Here is a 16084-nt window from a genome sequence, read left to right as displayed (position 1 = left end):
TTTTTTTTTTTTTTTTTTTTTTTCTTGCTGATTGTTTCTCTATTTATTATTATTATTTTTATTTTTTTTGGGGTGCAGGGGATGTTGGAATTGGTCGAAAACAATATCTATCAAGGTCTCCAACATTCCACCGTGTGAAAATCAAATAGAAGATTGCTTTCTTCATCCTTACCAAATCCCCTTCCTGATTTGGAGCCACAGATGTCGCAGTGCCACGCATCCTGGAATCAATAAAAACGTATGTTAAGGGAAGTTCACAATAACACAAAAATGGCAGACAGCTACAATGAATTGAAGCGAATGGGAAATAGCATTACTTTAGTACAGACAACAATTGAAATTTGAAACTAATAAATGTGACTGCAGTACTCATAGCATTTAGATTTCTAGAGTAAAGAAAGAGATATTCAAGACTTAAATCTAGATATATTATCAAAGAATTGTTTTGAAATGTGAATGTGGAAAAAGTAACCATATTAAATATGAATAGACGATCCTATCTTTTCATACCATTTAGCAATTAAAAAATGTGAAATATAATTGGGCAACTGATAATATTAGCAAAAAATATCACAAATGTATGAACTGACCATAGCTGCCTGAGGAAACACACCAAGAGCATGGTGGCCAACATTCTCGTACAATGACAAGCACCATCTTTTCTTCGCACGAGGAGAGTAATACTCTGCCACAAACTTTCTCCAGTAGGCTATACTATTCTCCTATAAAACGTCAACAAGAGAAAAGGGAAGACAAAAATAAATAGTTAAATGAAGCCTAAAAAGGTAGGAAGGGATACAATAATTAGAAAACAAAGAGAACCAAATGAAAAGAGTAGGTAACATGAATGAATATAGAATTTTAAGAATGATAAGATAGAACGAGAGAAGATAACTCACAGGAGGCCTTTGCCGCTGATGATATAAATATTGCATCATCCGACGAGAACAAACACCACCATCAAATGGGCGCTTCATGGGTGATACTGGCTGCATTGCCTGCGGTTGTTGCAACTGCTGCCTCAACTGTATCTGTTGCTGCTGCTGCTGCTGCTGCTGAAACTGAGCTCTGTACTGAGGTAGAGACTGCAAAATCTGTTGCTGTTGTCGCATTCTTTGTTGTTGAAATAAAGCTTGTAACTGCGAGTTACTGTTTTGTGAATGCATGGAATCCTGTCTCTGAAATAGCTGCTGCAAAACTTGCTGTTGCAGCACATCTTCCTGCTTTATATCCAGTCGTGGTTTCTTCTGCATCTGAGAATAACTATTTGGATCTGGAATGAAAGACCCCTGAAATTTTGCACCCAGGGGAGGTGGTACTTGGCCTATTTGTGATGTTGGTAATGATGTGGCATGTGAAGCACCTTGCTGTGCCTGTTGCTGAATGTGTTGAACATTTTGGTCCTGTTGAGAATTTTGCTGCACCACGCAGGATCCATCTATAACTGAGGAACCGGACACACTAATGTTATTTGAATTGAATGACATAGGCGACGCAGGCAAGCGCATGTACGACTCCGTATTGATGCTTGCACTCCTTTGCAAATGTGGCCCTCCTGAAAGCGAAGAGTTTGCATCAGTAACCAATGAACTTGCACCCACACTGGGTCCTGAATTTGCCACACTATTTAAAACTGCATTATTCATGTCTCCGGAAACTGGACCAAAATCAGAACATCCAGTTCCTGGAATTGAACTCGATGAATTTGCAAATGATTGGCTCAAGTGGGAATTAACAATAGCTGAAGACTGCCCTTCTCCTTGGTAGAAAATCCCAGAACTCGATGAAGACTGCGCTAATCCTCCAGCCAAACGAGAAGATGCCATTGAAGCCACCACCCCTTGGCGGCTAGCGTCTAGGTAGCCAACCAGACCTCACCAAAATAGACATTCTGTAAACATTCACAAAGATAGAAAAACCATACCCACGAGAGAGAAACCCAGAAACCGCCCACAAATTCCTCATGTCAAATTTTATAAGAAGAAAATGTGGACAATATCATGATTCCACTTGAAACGTTAAATATAAAGTATCTGAGCCTTTGGACCTTGAAGCCGGGGAAAAAAAAAAAAAAAAAGTAAAATAAATCAAGCTCTATCAAGACCACTTGAGGCGCAGGGCTATTGAAGTTTCAACCGTAACCCACAAGGATCTGTAAGGAAAGGGAAGGAAAGGAAAGAGTTAGTAGATGAATGAGAAAATGAGAGAAGCGAAATTCAATTTTAACGATTTTAAAAGCAATCTCTTACATAACCCTAACAACTTGCTCAAAACCAGACAAATTTCCCGTCCGACTGACGAAACCCTAAATTAGCTATGCAAGAAATAAACTCCGGCAGAAGACTCACGATTGAAATTAAACTCAAATATGGCAAACTACATTCTCTGAACTTACCAAAAACAAATTAATCCTAATTTCTCATCGTTTAAGAATTAAAAACAGTGATGCAACAAAAAGCAACTCAAATCGAACATGAAAACACTCCCTCCCTCCCCTGCTCAGAGTAAAGAGAGGGGGAAATGAAGAACAAACCAAACTCAGTAAATTAATCAGCTCAGCATCAAATTCCCCACCTAAACACAAGCCGAACATGAACATCGAGAGATAAAAAAAACCCAAAAACAGTGAGCTTTAACAGTGTCTGAGAGATCAAATCATGGAATCCAATGAATCGAATAGAGAAGAAGAACAAGAAAACTTGAACAAAATTGTAACAATGAAGAGAAAGCAGCTAAGATTCGAAACCTTTGAGAGATTAACAGAACAGAGAAAGTCGGCTCTTTTTTTTTTTTTTTTTTTTCTTGCTTAATTTGGAAACCTGAAATTTCATACAAAAGAGGGGAAAGAGAAACTTGGAGGATACTTGTGTTATGTAGTGAAGCGTAGATAGCGGGAATTGCAGCGAGGGAGTAACCGGCTGCATTGATAAACCAGTCATCTGTCACCGACCACTCCCGGTCAATCTCGCAACACGTGTCGTCGCAGTGATCGAGAAACGTATACGATGCCCGATCTGGCGGTGACGAAACGAGGTTGGTTACAACGTGGCAGGCTCTCATTGGTCTGTTTTGGGGACGCTTAGGATGGGTTTTGGAGATCTTTCGTCACCGTTATTCTTTAGAAGGGAAATAATCAGGCGCATTAAAGCCTATCCAAATTGAACATCCCCCGTTTGCCACCTCATCGATGTAAGGACATTTTTAGATTTTCGAAAAACATGTAGGGGCCATTTTGTCTTTTCGTTCTAACATGATGCAACGTGTCTCTCATTTATTGGTTGGAAGTATGAGAATCCATGTGAGCGTAGACTTTCGACGCTGGTGATATTACCAATCCCGGTTAATAAAGACCACGTTTAATTCGATTTTATAATAATTAAATTAAAATATTAATTTTTAGACTAATTTCATTTCATCCACATTTCCCCCCTAAAGTAAGGTATTAAACATGTGAATAAATTATATAATTAAACCATAGAATGATAAAAAAAGAAATTAGTTATCATTTTAATTTCATAGCCATTTTTTAAACTTTAAATTACTTTTAAAACTATTTCTTAATTACTTAAATGACGATAACTAATATTCAACGAAGGTTTAAAACTCACTTATTTAAAAAGTGCTAACGGAGCAAGTTTATAAAGCTAATATAGTCACATACAACCTCGATTTATCATTACTCGAGCAAGACATGTCTAGAACATCGTTCATGATTAACACATGACATGTTTCGTTGGACAACAAACCAACATATAAACTGGGGGTAGTCAAAGAAAGGTAACACGAACCGCCCTATTTGACATTTGACAATACGTGCTACACTCTTAACACTAGACATAACTCATGCTCGTACTTTTGTATTAATATCATTATTAGGTCGTAATTGAAAAAATGAACGAAAACAAGAGACAAAATATTTTAAGGTAGGTAGGCACTATATTGACAAGCGCTAATTGCTCTCCCCCGTTAAGTTGCTTAGAAAAAGTGCAAAAAAGTTTAGTCAATGAGCTCCATCAAATGATTGCTTGTTTGGTATGCTCCTTTATCTATTTATTTTCGAAATATCATTTTTTTTTCATTTTATATTTATTATTAAGTATTGTAATTAATCAACCCTTTCGTTAATAGTCGTTAAATTATCATTTTATGATTCAGGAGATCAAGTTATAAATTTAGTATATAACGATTATTTATATATAATTTATTTTGAATTATTTTTGAATTATTTTAAAATAAGCATTTAAAAAGTATGGATATGGCCTACCACAAAGTTTATTATTGACCATCGGAGGCACTAATTTTGATGTTTAGAAAGCAAAAGCAACAATTTGTCCTTTTATGTTTTTTGAACAATAAAATTCAAATTAAGAAATTGTTTTAAAACAAACTCCAAGATGCTTTTAACAGCTTTTTGTAATGTAAATTTTACAAGAACAATGAACAATATAATATCTTAATCTATCCATTTTGTAAATATATGAATCATATATGTAATACATAAAGTTTGATGTAGACAATTGAATGCATATTGAATTTATAATATGGTATAAATGTATAAATTTCATTTGAATTGATATAGTTAATGGACATTAATTATTAGGTGTGTGACAGCAAAAGTAAACCCATAAACCAAAATTAGAAAAATAATAATGTTTCCCACTTTGGTTTATAATAATAAAGTAATGGTTGTACATTTACATTAGGGAATATTAATGTACATAATAAAAAGAAAAATAGGTGTACAGGAAACAAGGGCCATGGCTTCTTTTTCTTTCTTTCTTTTTTTCTTGAGATTTTTGTGTGAAAAAAAGAAAGGATTCTTTGACATATTGTTTGATTCCTTTAAAAAATAATAATTAATTAATTAATATATATATAGATATATATATATAAATTTCTTAGTTTTTGTACCCTCTATGCCCCACAAATGAGCTTGGATTATTGCACTTTTAAGATTATCTGTCTTCGTCACTATAAACTATCCTACAAATCATCATAAATTACTCTATTGTCATCAAAGTATACGTCCTTTTCAACAACTAAGAAGTGAATTGTAATAGCCCAAGCTCCTTGTAAGAAATATTATCTGTTTTGACCTATTACGTATCGTTGTCAGCCTCATAGTTTAAAAACATGTCTACTATGGAGAGAGTATAGCCTTATTCCGACTAGTGCCTCTGACTTGCTCTGATACCATTTGTAATGCCTCATATCGTCTTCTTTGGGTATTTTCTTCTAAGCTTCCTTTCATGGTTTTAAACGCACTACAGAGAGCTTTCTACACCTCCATAAGAAATATTTTGTTCCTCTCTCCAACTAACGTGGGATCTCACATCACCCAACGTTTCAAACAAAACACACTTAACTTTAGAATTTATAAACTTGAGCTATCGAAAAAGAAAATGCACGTTGTCGGTATAGATAATAAATTTTAATTTTTTTTAAGTATTTCTTAATCATCATATTCTTAAAAGTTAATTTCATAGAGTTACAGTTTATTTCATTCTAATTAATTATTTTTTTTAAGAAGAAAAGTAGATTATATATTTTTCATAGTAAATATACGTTACAATAAGATCCCAATTAATTGGTATAATAAAATAATAATTAAAAAAAAAAAAAAAAAGCATAACGTTATGATATATGCACTCATAGTTCTAGGTTTGCATTATCGAGGCTCCAAGTTAATCATATTGTTCGCTACCAACAGATCTCAACAGAAAAAAGGAGATTTCTGGATTTATGAATTTAATATTCTGAAAAAATACACGAATATTTTTGTTTTTTGTGACCATAATTTTTTCACCATTTCCTAAATGTAAGCTTTTTCAATATTTATTTATTTATTTTCTTCTTTGTTCACAGTGCTTTTTTAAGAATACTACATAATAAAGCAAAATTTAATATTATATTTCTATTTAAACCATATATATATATATATATTTATATTTATATTTATTAAAAATAGTAACACATAATTTTTTTCTTTTAATTTGAAATAAAAGAAATTAATCTCACTAGAATAATTTCAATTCAATTAAACAAAGTCAAAGATTCGAACCCTCATCTTCAGGATTGTGTTAGATGAAAGTGTCTCACATAAGTTAATTTAGGGAATGATCATGGATTTATTATCAAAGAATACACGCCTTTTGTGGAAGCCCAGAGTAAAGCCATGAGAGCTTAAGCTGAAAGTGGACAATATCATACCATTGTATATAGTCGTGTTCCTCTAACGTGGTCAAAGTGGACAATATCATTACCAATAGATGGGCAAATCCAGTGACTAAAAAAGACTCCAAAGGAGTCGAACCTTGATTAAGAGGAGGCATGAGCCTCAAAGGCATAGAAAAGACTCCAAAGGAGTCGAGCCACGATTAAGGGGAGACATACTTTGTTCCAAGGATCAAAGAATACACTCTCTAGTCGTGACTCCATTCATAATCTTATGTTTTCTTTTTTAATAAACATAAATTGCAATTTGATTATAATTCTTAAACCAACCCAAAGTGATTATGAAACTCTGTAGAAAATTGATCGCGAGTCCAATTGAAGGGATTTGGATTGAGCAGGGAAGTGTCCGGCCCAATGATCCTCGGTGGAATTTAAGAGAGATGTTTCTAATGGAATTCGTTTTCTCGATTGCCAAACGGGGAAAGATAATGAGCTGCACAATTCTCTCTCCCGACCCGTTAATTCGGTTGTCATCCACTCCCCGATTTCGCGCTAAAAATGGGTCGAAGAGTCCAGTGATTACTGCTCGTCTTGACGATTCTAAGAACTCGCCCAGTCGCCAACTCAATCTCTCTGTTCTTCGCTTCACACTTGGTATCTCTCTCTTCCTCTATTGTAAATGCGTAATTTCTGAAGGAATTTGATAACATTTCTTTGGAATGGGTTTAGGGATTCCTGGATTGGATGAGTCTTACTTACCCAGATGGATTGGTTATGGATTTGGTTCGCTTCTGCTTTTGAATCACTTTGTTGGTTCGAGTTCAGCTGCTCCCATCACCTCAGCACAGTTAGTAAGCAATCACAGTTTTCTGGGAACGCCTTTGCTTTTAGGTTCTTGTTGGGGTTTTCGTTATTTCTGCTATTTGATGTGTTTTTTTTTTGGTAGAGAACTGAGGCTTTAGGCATTTCCTTGGCTGCATTTTCTATTGCACTCCCCTACTTGGGAAAGTTTCTTGAGGTAACATACGAGATATTACATTGTTGTCCTGATTATACAGTTATTTTTTAATGTTCTTCTTCTACTTGCTGGAAAACTTCTGTTAATCTCTGTAAGAGTGTGGAAAAAGGAGGATTCGAGGGACTTGAAACTGATGGCTTGTGTAGTACTTAATTATCAAGTAGGGATTGTGATGGAAAATAAGAGACTTGGACGGGGGGGTATATATATGATGGATCTTGTTAAAAGAGAATGACCTTAATGATGACTGGAGAGCTTACTTTTGGGTGATTGTTTGGGAAAGCTTTGCTATCAAAGTGTCCTGATTTTGTACCTATGTAGAACTCTAAGTGGTGAAGTATTAGATTGAGATGAACTTTTATGTGACCGGATTTGTAAAATAAAATTGTATCTAGAACCGGACGGGCATCTGACTCCTTCATGAAGGCCCCATAGCTCAGTTGGTAGAGCTCCACTCTTGCAATTGGGTGGTTGCGGTTATGGGTAGGATGTCTAATTGTCCAAGCGATCGATTTCGGTTGGGTGGATGCCTAATGACAATCCTATCTAATAAGTTCAAAGATGCTTCACCTGTTCAATCCAACTCTTCCCAAAGTTGATCCAGCCTCCCTTGAATGTGAATAAGATTGTCATTCTAACCCTGATGGTTTTCTAAACATTCTACGTGTAGTGTTCATCTCGGAATCTTCTTGAAGATTGAAGCTCTCTTATTCGTCCTCTATCTTGCGTAATTTTCTTTTCTAACGTCCTGTTATTGTTAATTCAATTTGGCTCAAATGTCACCTCAGATCTCTTTATCTAGCCTTCCGTCTCGGATAATGACTTATTTGGTAACTGCCCAAGCTCACCGCTAGCAGATATTGTTCTTTTTGGGCTTCCCCTCAAGGTTTTTAAAACGGTGTGCTAGGGAGAGGTTTCCACACCCTTATAAAGAATGCTTCGTTCTACTCACCAACCATTGTGGGATCTCACAATCCACCCCCATTCGGGGTTCAACAATTCTCCTCTCCAACTAACGTGGGATCTCCCATATTTGCTAGGAACATACAAAAAAAGAAGTCTCACCACCTCCTTATATAAGATGTTCTCACATTGCTGACGAAGCCATTATCACTTTTTTGTTCTATATTCTAGCATCATACCATTCCATGAGTTGCTGACTCGCGTATTAGAGCAACTTCATCAGCACCCTGTTGATGTCTAGTTGAAGCATTGGGACTTTTGCTTGCAGGGTGCAGTTCCATCTGGCGAAGCTACCCTCCCTGAAGGTGCCGAGCAAATATTTGTCTTGTCACAAAGTGTATCGGATAATGTGAAGGATGACTTGGCTTGGGCAACATACATCTTGCTGCGCAATACAAACAGTATATCAGTGGTATGGTATCTCACCCATTTTTGGTGTTCAAAAGATTAAATTATTTAGCTTCCCTCGACAATGTCTAAATTTTAATTTTTGCATTTATCTTTGGAATCAGTTAATACAGATTCAAGGGGAGTTATGCGTTCGAGGATACTGGAATAGTCCAAATGATATATCAGGAGCAGATTTACTTGCCTGGTTTGAGGAGCAGCTTCAGAGCATTGGCCTATCTGCATTAAATGATGCCCTCTATTTTCCTCAAATTTCAGGTATATGATTGCCTTTTTAAGGTCTTTTTTGCTCTCTTGCTGCACATGGAATAATGTCTTAGAAACGACCATAATTAGTGGAGAAAACGTTGTTATCTCCTTAAAAATCAACCGCTATCAATATTTGAAGACATCTGCAATGTCATATTGGTTTCTTTTCCTTATGGTGATGAGGTGTTTCTCCTGGTTGCTTTTCTGATGAAACATGCATTGATAGTAATAGTTAAACAAATGCTATGATGTTCTATGAAACCTTTCAAAATCATGGTTTTCATAACTTTTTCAGAATCTGGACTTTGGCAAATGCTGCCTAAGGGCACTCGCTCAGTTTTGGTACAGCCAGTGGCTCAAAATCTAAACCAAAGTGGCAATGAGATGGAAAAGATTGGAGGATTCATATTGGTGGCTTCAAGTTTAAGTTATGCATTTAGTGATAAAGATAGAGCCTGGATAAGAGCTCTTGCTACCAAGTTTGATAATGGGGACATATCGGGGGGAAGTAAGTAATAAATCTCCAATATAGTTTTTGGTTATTGACGTGCCTTTCTCAGAAGTCATGAGCATGGTACTGATACTCACTTTTACCAATAAAATAGAGAATGTTACTATTTTTTTTAGTTCAACAATCTTATTGACGCCCATTTCTTAGAGCTCACTAAGCTTTGCATTGATTGACGTACAAAAATTACTTTTTGATGCAACTGTTTCGAGCAAGACATGGAAAGAACAGAAACGTGACGCATTGTCTTTGGGCCAAAATCTATGAGTATATTTTCTATGAACCTGCCTGTAACGGCCCAAACTCACCGCTAGCAGATACGGTCCTCTTTGAGCTTTTTCTTTCGTGTTTTCCCTCAAAGTTTTTTAAGATGCGTCTACGAGGGAGAAGTGTCCACATCCTTATAAAGGGTGTTTCCTTCTCCTCCCCATCCGATGTGGGATCTTACCATCCACCCCCTTCGGAGTTCTAGCGTCCTTGCTGGCACTCGTTCCCTTTTCCAATTGATGTGGGATCCCCCAATCCACTCCCATTTGAGGCCCAGTGTCCTAGTGTCCTTGTTGGCACACCGTCTCATGTCCACCCCTTTTGGGGCTCAGCCTCCTCGCTGACACATCGCCCGGTATCTAGCTTTGATATCATTTGTAATGGCCCAAACCCGCCGCTAACGGATGTTGTCCTCTTTGGGCTTTCCTTTTCGGACTTCCGCTTATTGCGAAAATGATTTTGTTCTAAATTCTCTTTTATTTATACCTAATGAAGTAAATTCTTGGAATAAAATTTGGAGTATCCTGCGCCTAGTTGGTACATGTTGCCATTCGCGCTTGGACATCCAAACGAATGCTTGTTACGAATTTGTATAGAACAGAAGCTTAGCAGATCTTAGCATGATAATTTGGACATGATGCAGCATCAACATCTATTTAGAGCCTTTGATTTCTTGGGCTGATCTGCTGAACTCAACTCTTTTTCCTCAAATCTAATTTGTTGGGGTGAAAATGTAAGAATCTATTAGAATCTGTATGTTTGCGCGAAGAAAAATGTACATGAAAGAATATATGAAGAACAAATGAGGTCATACAAGTATCACAGTGACCCTTTTTAGAGGTACCCTTCTTTAAGAACTATAATTTAATTTCTCCATGTACACAAGGAAAATGAAAAACAAAAAGTTATCTTTCAATTCTCTCTAACTTGAGCTCCTGACTCTTCTTTTTGTTATCAGGTCGAAAGGTCACTCCGTCCAATGAACAACGGAGATGAAGTTTCAGATTGAGCTACTAGGAGAGAGCCTTCGAAGCCTTCTAAAAATTTCTCCCAGCCGTATACCAGATTCTGCCAAAGTAGCACAGAAAGGCGATAGTTTGACACAATACAGGATGAAGATCATTCAAGAAAATTTGAGGTGCATATACTGACGTGTGTTTAGGTACCTTAAGACGCACCACCTTTCTAATTGCCAATAACAAGCCTGGTACTAGACATTGCACATTTGTAACATCATGTTTGAGAGTGTAAACCTGTGGTGCAAACCATGATACGTGTTGGGGAAGGAAAACACCTACCACTTTGATTGCAGATGTTAGGAACCACAAACCTCCACAATGGTATGATATTGTCCACTTTGAGCACAAGCTCTCATGACTTTGCTTATCAAGGAGATGTATTCCTTAGTTATAAATCCATAATCATCTCCTTAATTAGCCAACATGAAACTCCCTCTCAACAACCATTCTGGTTGTTGAATGAGTGGCTTGCAACTTCCCTAATGTTAGTTAGATAAGAACAGAAACACGAGCTAGAACTTACCTCTCCAGAAGTAGACATTGGTGCTGGAAGGATGCTCTGGAAGAACTAGGCTGTACACTCGAACTCGATCTTCTCCAACATCTTGTCCCTTTGCCTTGCAGGAAAAAAGGAGAAATAAGCAAGCGAGTCTTTTTCTAAATGGGCTTCTGAGTTTGATGTCTTAGTCATCAACACGGTGAATTTTCATAATCTCTTTACAAGTTATATTCAAATTTTGTAGACATAGTTTGATCCTTATTGGCTGAATTCCTTTAAGTGAAGCACATGAATAAGATAGCTATACGAGGTGAAAGTAAAGAGAATAAAAGCAGGTACATTATGATATATATTTTATTTCACATCATGTCTCAGTTCTTAATGACTGATACATCAAATTAAATGAGGCAAGAGACTGCTCATGAATTCAGCTTACCAGTCTCCGGTTGAAATATCTTCTCTGTTGCAGTTCTGGCCCAAGTTTGAGAGGTTGTTAGCTATTTGAGATGCATCTGAAGATGGCACATCCTGTCACCAAAAAAGTCAGTATTTAATGCCCATCTGCTACATTTACTTCTCTCTTTCTCTCTCTCTCTCTTAACGTCCTATGGTATTTTTTTTATTTTTTTTAGTACAGCTTCGTATGGTATTTTATAATACACTAATGGAGATTTGAAAGACTTGAATCCATGTACTTGATTCAGATGTTAAACTAAGCTAATGTAGGTGAGAGAGAAGAGTGCATGTTGATTCATCTATAGTTTAATGGCAAAGGTCACAGCCTTGTACGAACACAATGAAAATGGAAAAGTATTGCCTATTTTTCTTCTCCTTTATGATTTTCTTTTCCTTTGAAACTGAAATAGCAAATTAGTTGTTGATATGATTTGATTAACCTGTGCATTCTATCTGGATTCCACAGTCTCAACGTTGCAGTAATGGGAGGAAGCTGAAATTGCTACTCGCTGGAGAAGGATAGAACCAATGGACTGAGTTGGGTTGACAAGCCAACCCTCCTGTGACCAAATCCATTAAAGCATTCACACACGAGAGAGTTTTGTTAAGAACCACGACCCTCCACAATGGTATGATATTATCCACTTGGAACATAAGTTTTCATGGTTTTGCTTTTGGTTTCTCCGAAAGGCCTCATACCAACGGAGATGTATTTCTTACTTATAAACTCATGATCACCTCCTTAATATAAGCCAATGTGAGACTCCTTCCCTTTAACAAAATACACTATAGAGCCTTCCTTGAGACTTATGGAGTCCTCGAACTCCCTCCCCTTAATCTAAGCTTGACTTCTTCTTTGGAGTCCTCGAACAAAGTACACATTTTGTTCGACACTTGAGTCATATTTGACTATACTTTCGAGACTCACAACTTTTTTATTCGACACTTAAGGATTCTATTCACATGACTAAGTTAAGGGCATAACTTTGATACCAGATAAGGAATCACAACTCTCCATGATGGTATGATATTGTCCACTTTAAGCATAAGCTCTTTTCCTAAAAGGCCTCATACCATCGGAGATGTATTCCTTACTTATAAACCCATAATCATCCCCTTAGTTAGCCAAGGTGAGCTCCCTCCTAACGACAATCCTCAACAGGTTGAATTAAAATATCTCGCCCTGTACTCACCATGCTTGCTTTCTCACAGAGATAATGCAGTCACTGTGTCAACTTTTATTCCAGGAACATAAACCTCACTTCTCATACCAAATGAAGTTGCCTAAATTGAAAAAAGAAACAAGGCAAAGATGAAGATTTGGGTCTCGAATATTTGCAGAGGAGATAGAAGGGCCCATCAGAGAAAAGAAAAAAAAAAGTTTGATGTTTGCCAAATGGGGAAGAAAGATGAAGATGCTACCTGCTTCACGTTCTCATATACTTTAGAAGGTTGGGTAAAATCAACAACTCCTGTTTCCTTTGACTGCAAATTAGCAATAAAATAGTGAAGTTATAAGACTTAAAGCCAGTCAAGGCAAAAGATGAAGTTCCAGAGGTTCCTAACCTAATTTCATTTGTACAGATCAGCAAAAACACAGTGAGGAGAGAAATGAAACTGTGGGGTTTCATTAAAAAAGAAAAGAGACCCAGGGCCGCCATTGTTGTTGTTGAACAAAACAATGAGAGTTATTGCAGGTGAGTGTGGGGTTACCTTGATATTACTCTGAAGAGAAGCGAATTCAAGATGTGATTGTGGGTTGCTTGAGTTTTTTATACACTGTAAAGGGAATGAGCAAGCCAAGCCAGGGCCGCCATTGTTGTTGGTTTCCAAGCTCTGTTTCTTCTCTAATTTCCCAAAGAAGATAAGCCCATTTGTAATTGCAAATTCGAGGTCATGCGAAAGCGACAGGATCACAATGTTCTTAGAATTGGGTTGTTGCTTCTGCGTCATTTCTTTTGAATTAGTTTCAAAAACATTAATCTTTCATTTTTAAATATCTTTATGTAGAGAATTAATAAATAAATATACTATTAATTAACAAACTAATAGAGAAAACTAGATAAAATTATAAAATTATAAAATTAAAATATTACCCTCAATTTTCATAAAAAAATTTTTAAACTAATTTTAAAATAGAATATAATCTAATAAAATGTTGGACGTTTTAAATGTAAAATCAAATTTGGAAAAAAAAATATCCGTATTTTTTTTTATAGATTTTTTTGAAAATTAAAAAAAAAAATATATATTTTTAAAGAAATTATAAAATTTAGGAGTATTTTTATTAATTTAAAATTTAAAAAATAATTAAGTTTTGAAAAGAGAAAACACTAAAAATGGGTGGGATTAATTAAAAAAGATAATACCAAAATCCACGTAGCTTTCTGAAAACAAATTACATTAAATTAAATAAACCAATCCCTACCGACCCAATTAAAAGTTTTTTCTATTTTAATATATAGTATTTAAATTAAATTACTCTTTAATCCCTTTCCATTTAACTTCTAATTTTGATTTGGATTAATTTCTCTTAATAAAAAATATTTATTTTTTATTTTTTAGGTGGGATATCAAATCTATATAAATTATATAGTGAATAATGTAGAATCTATATATATATATATATATATTAAAAAGAGATTAATAATAATAATAATAATAATAATAATAAAAGCTTTCCCAATGATAATGTATTTTTCTAGTTTTGCATTATATCAAAATCGTTATCAATTTAAATATCTCCAAAATCCTAAATATGATTTTTTAAATTAAATTTATGCTTACTACAAATAATTAAACTCAATTTTATAAATCTAATCCTCAAAATTATCACTTTAATTTTATAAAATATCAAATTCACATAATTACAAATTCTTTTACTAGGAAAAAAAAATAGTAGGATTTTTTTTTAAATTTTTTTGGAAAAAATGAGATTCCAGAATAAAGAGGAAATTGAAATATTAAATTATAAAAAAAAGAATCAATAATATAATTAATACAAAAAATATATTTATTGCTATTTTATTGAGTATTTACCAAATGGTTTAGGGATAATTAGAGAAAGCTAATTCGAAGTCCACCGACACCGTAGAAATTAATTAAAATATTTGTCAAAAGAAAAAGAAAATAAAGGTCCAAATTATATGCTTTAATAAAAGGTCAAGTCATAATAATAAAACAATTTAAATAGAATAATTACAGGAATAATAAAGAGTCAACGAATAAAGTAGGTTGCAACGTCCCTATCGAAACGACGTCCGCATGGAATAAACTCTTTGATTTGACCAGCCACGCGCAATGACTTTTTTACCCAATGCATAATCGACGCGTCGTATACACACGCCGGAGTGTCGGTGGTGGTTGCCAATTCACCAGACCGTGATGCGTTGATGTGGCGTCCTTGTGTCCATTGGGCCCCACTGCCACATGTCATTGCTTAATTTTCCAAATTTTATTCGGAGATTCCATTTTGAAAGATTTTTTATTTCCCAAAATCTTTAGCATAATTTTAAAATTTGTTATATTTTAAATTTTTTTTAGAAACTTTCTAATTTAATTATTTTTTTATTATGTTATGCATTTGCATGTAAATATATAAAATTAAAAATCAATAATTGGTTTAAATAAATATATAATAATAAAACAATTTTTTTTTTCAAAATGTGAGATTTTCTCTATTTAATTGAAATTATGTAGTTCTAATTTATCCAAGATTATGATTAAAGGGAAAAAAAAAATTAAATAATGGAAGTTAGTGAAATGTCTAAATTACCCCTAATTTGGAGACAAAATGTTTGATGAAAAATAGGAAAGAGTGGGATTTTGTTTTCACAAATAAAATTGGAATTAGTTTCATAAAAAGAAAAAAAAGGAATCTTATTTAGTAATTTAGTTTTGGGAAGTTTCTACCAAAAACCAATTATGTTATGCAAAACTTATCTTCAAAAGGGAAAAATGTATTAAATACAATAATACCAAAATAAAATTATTATTATTATTATTATTATTTTTTTTAGTAAATTTTATTTATTTATTTCTATGAATGATACTATAATAAGTTTCAGTCTAAAATATTCATTGTTTTGTGTACTTAATTAAGAATATTAAATAAAAAATTCTTTAAAAACAAAATGAAAAATAATTCTTACAATATTCATAAGAAAAAAATTAAAAAAAAAATACTAAAAATAGTTTTTAGCAAACATTCCATTGTAACTTATATTAATAAATCACATCTTAAATGGATTTACTTTCAATTTTGTGCAATAAATGGGTCAAACACTATTTTTTTTTTTAGTTAATTTATTTTTCAAAGAAACTTCATTAAAAGAATTTGTGGATAATGAGCATAGTTGGTGATACCCGAGTGAAAAAAGAATCCTTTGGTGTTTAAATTTTAAGAATTCGGTAGAGTAATGAAAATAACCGTTAAATCTTGATATGAGATACTTTGTATAAGATATACAGACTTGACCGTTCAATCAATATAATATTGAATGAGCAATTGACGAAATTTTTTC

The 16084-nt window shown here is 34.3% G+C and overlaps 3 protein-coding genes across 17 annotated transcripts in view; 1 reads left to right on the top strand and 2 right to left on the bottom strand.

The window, feature by feature from the left end:
* Positions 1-2857, bottom strand: part of LOC111449516 (probable transcriptional regulator SLK2) — a 7380-nt gene extending 4523 nt beyond the window's left edge. Inside the window, exons 1-4 of one of the 2 annotated variants that reach the window (XM_023089435.1) lie at positions 2747-2857; positions 900-2152; positions 591-722; positions 173-221 (exon numbers count right to left, since the gene is read on the bottom strand). In XM_023089435.1, coding sequence (XP_022945203.1) covers positions 173-221; positions 591-722; positions 900-1826 — 1108 coding nt within the window. In that variant the 5' untranslated portion in view covers positions 1827-2152; positions 2747-2857. Of the gene's footprint in view, positions 1-172; positions 222-590; positions 723-899; positions 2153-2574; positions 2721-2746 lie in introns of those variants that run through there. The other variant, XM_023089436.1, reaches the window with a different exon arrangement.
* Positions 2858-6608: 3751 nt separating this feature from the next.
* Positions 6609-13310, top strand: LOC111449603 (protein COFACTOR ASSEMBLY OF COMPLEX C SUBUNIT B CCB2, chloroplastic). 10 transcript variants are annotated; one of them, XM_023089573.1, is made up of 13 exons: positions 6609-6828; positions 6904-7025; positions 7121-7192; positions 8424-8567; positions 8668-8821; positions 9108-9320; positions 10546-10749; positions 11231-11304; positions 11391-11440; positions 11575-11915; positions 12028-12190; positions 12809-13012; positions 13146-13310. In XM_023089573.1, exons 1-7 carry the CDS (start codon positions 6615-6617, stop codon positions 10581-10583), a joined length of 957 nt encoding a protein of 318 aa, XP_022945341.1. In that variant the 5' UTR covers positions 6609-6614; the 3' UTR covers positions 10584-10749; positions 11231-11304; positions 11391-11440; positions 11575-11915; positions 12028-12190; positions 12809-13012; positions 13146-13310. The 10 variants fall into 10 exon arrangements, with proteins under 10 accessions (XP_022945341.1, XP_022945340.1, XP_022945336.1 ...); XM_023089572.1 differs by having other exon boundaries at positions 10546-10725; positions 11231-11440; XM_023089568.1 differs by having other exon boundaries at positions 11231-11440.
* Positions 10405-13543, bottom strand: LOC111449605. 5 transcript variants are annotated; one of them, XR_002711664.1, is made up of 5 exons: positions 13275-13365; positions 12984-13046; positions 12755-12845; positions 11542-11633; positions 10405-11223 (listed from the first exon to the last, which is right to left on the bottom strand). XR_002711664.1 is itself a non-coding variant. In XM_023089574.1 (4 exons), exons 1-4 carry the CDS (start codon positions 13512-13514, stop codon positions 11175-11177), a joined length of 444 nt encoding a protein of 147 aa, XP_022945342.1. In that variant the 5' UTR covers positions 13515-13543; the 3' UTR covers positions 10405-11174. The 5 variants fall into 5 exon arrangements, 1 of the variants encoding a protein (XP_022945342.1); XR_002711662.1 differs by having other exon boundaries at positions 12755-13046; XR_002711663.1 differs by lacking the exon at positions 13275-13365 and adding an exon at positions 13128-13219 and having other exon boundaries at positions 12755-13046.
* Positions 13544-16084: the final 2541 nt, after the last annotated feature.

Source organism: Cucurbita moschata, unplaced genomic scaffold, assembly GCF_002738365.1.
Source record: "Cucurbita moschata cultivar Rifu unplaced genomic scaffold, Cmos_1.0 Cmo_Scf00011, whole genome shotgun sequence".
Lineage (NCBI taxonomy): Eukaryota > Viridiplantae > Streptophyta > Magnoliopsida > Cucurbitales > Cucurbitaceae > Cucurbita > Cucurbita moschata.
This window is presented reverse-complemented; position numbering and strand designations above follow the sequence as displayed.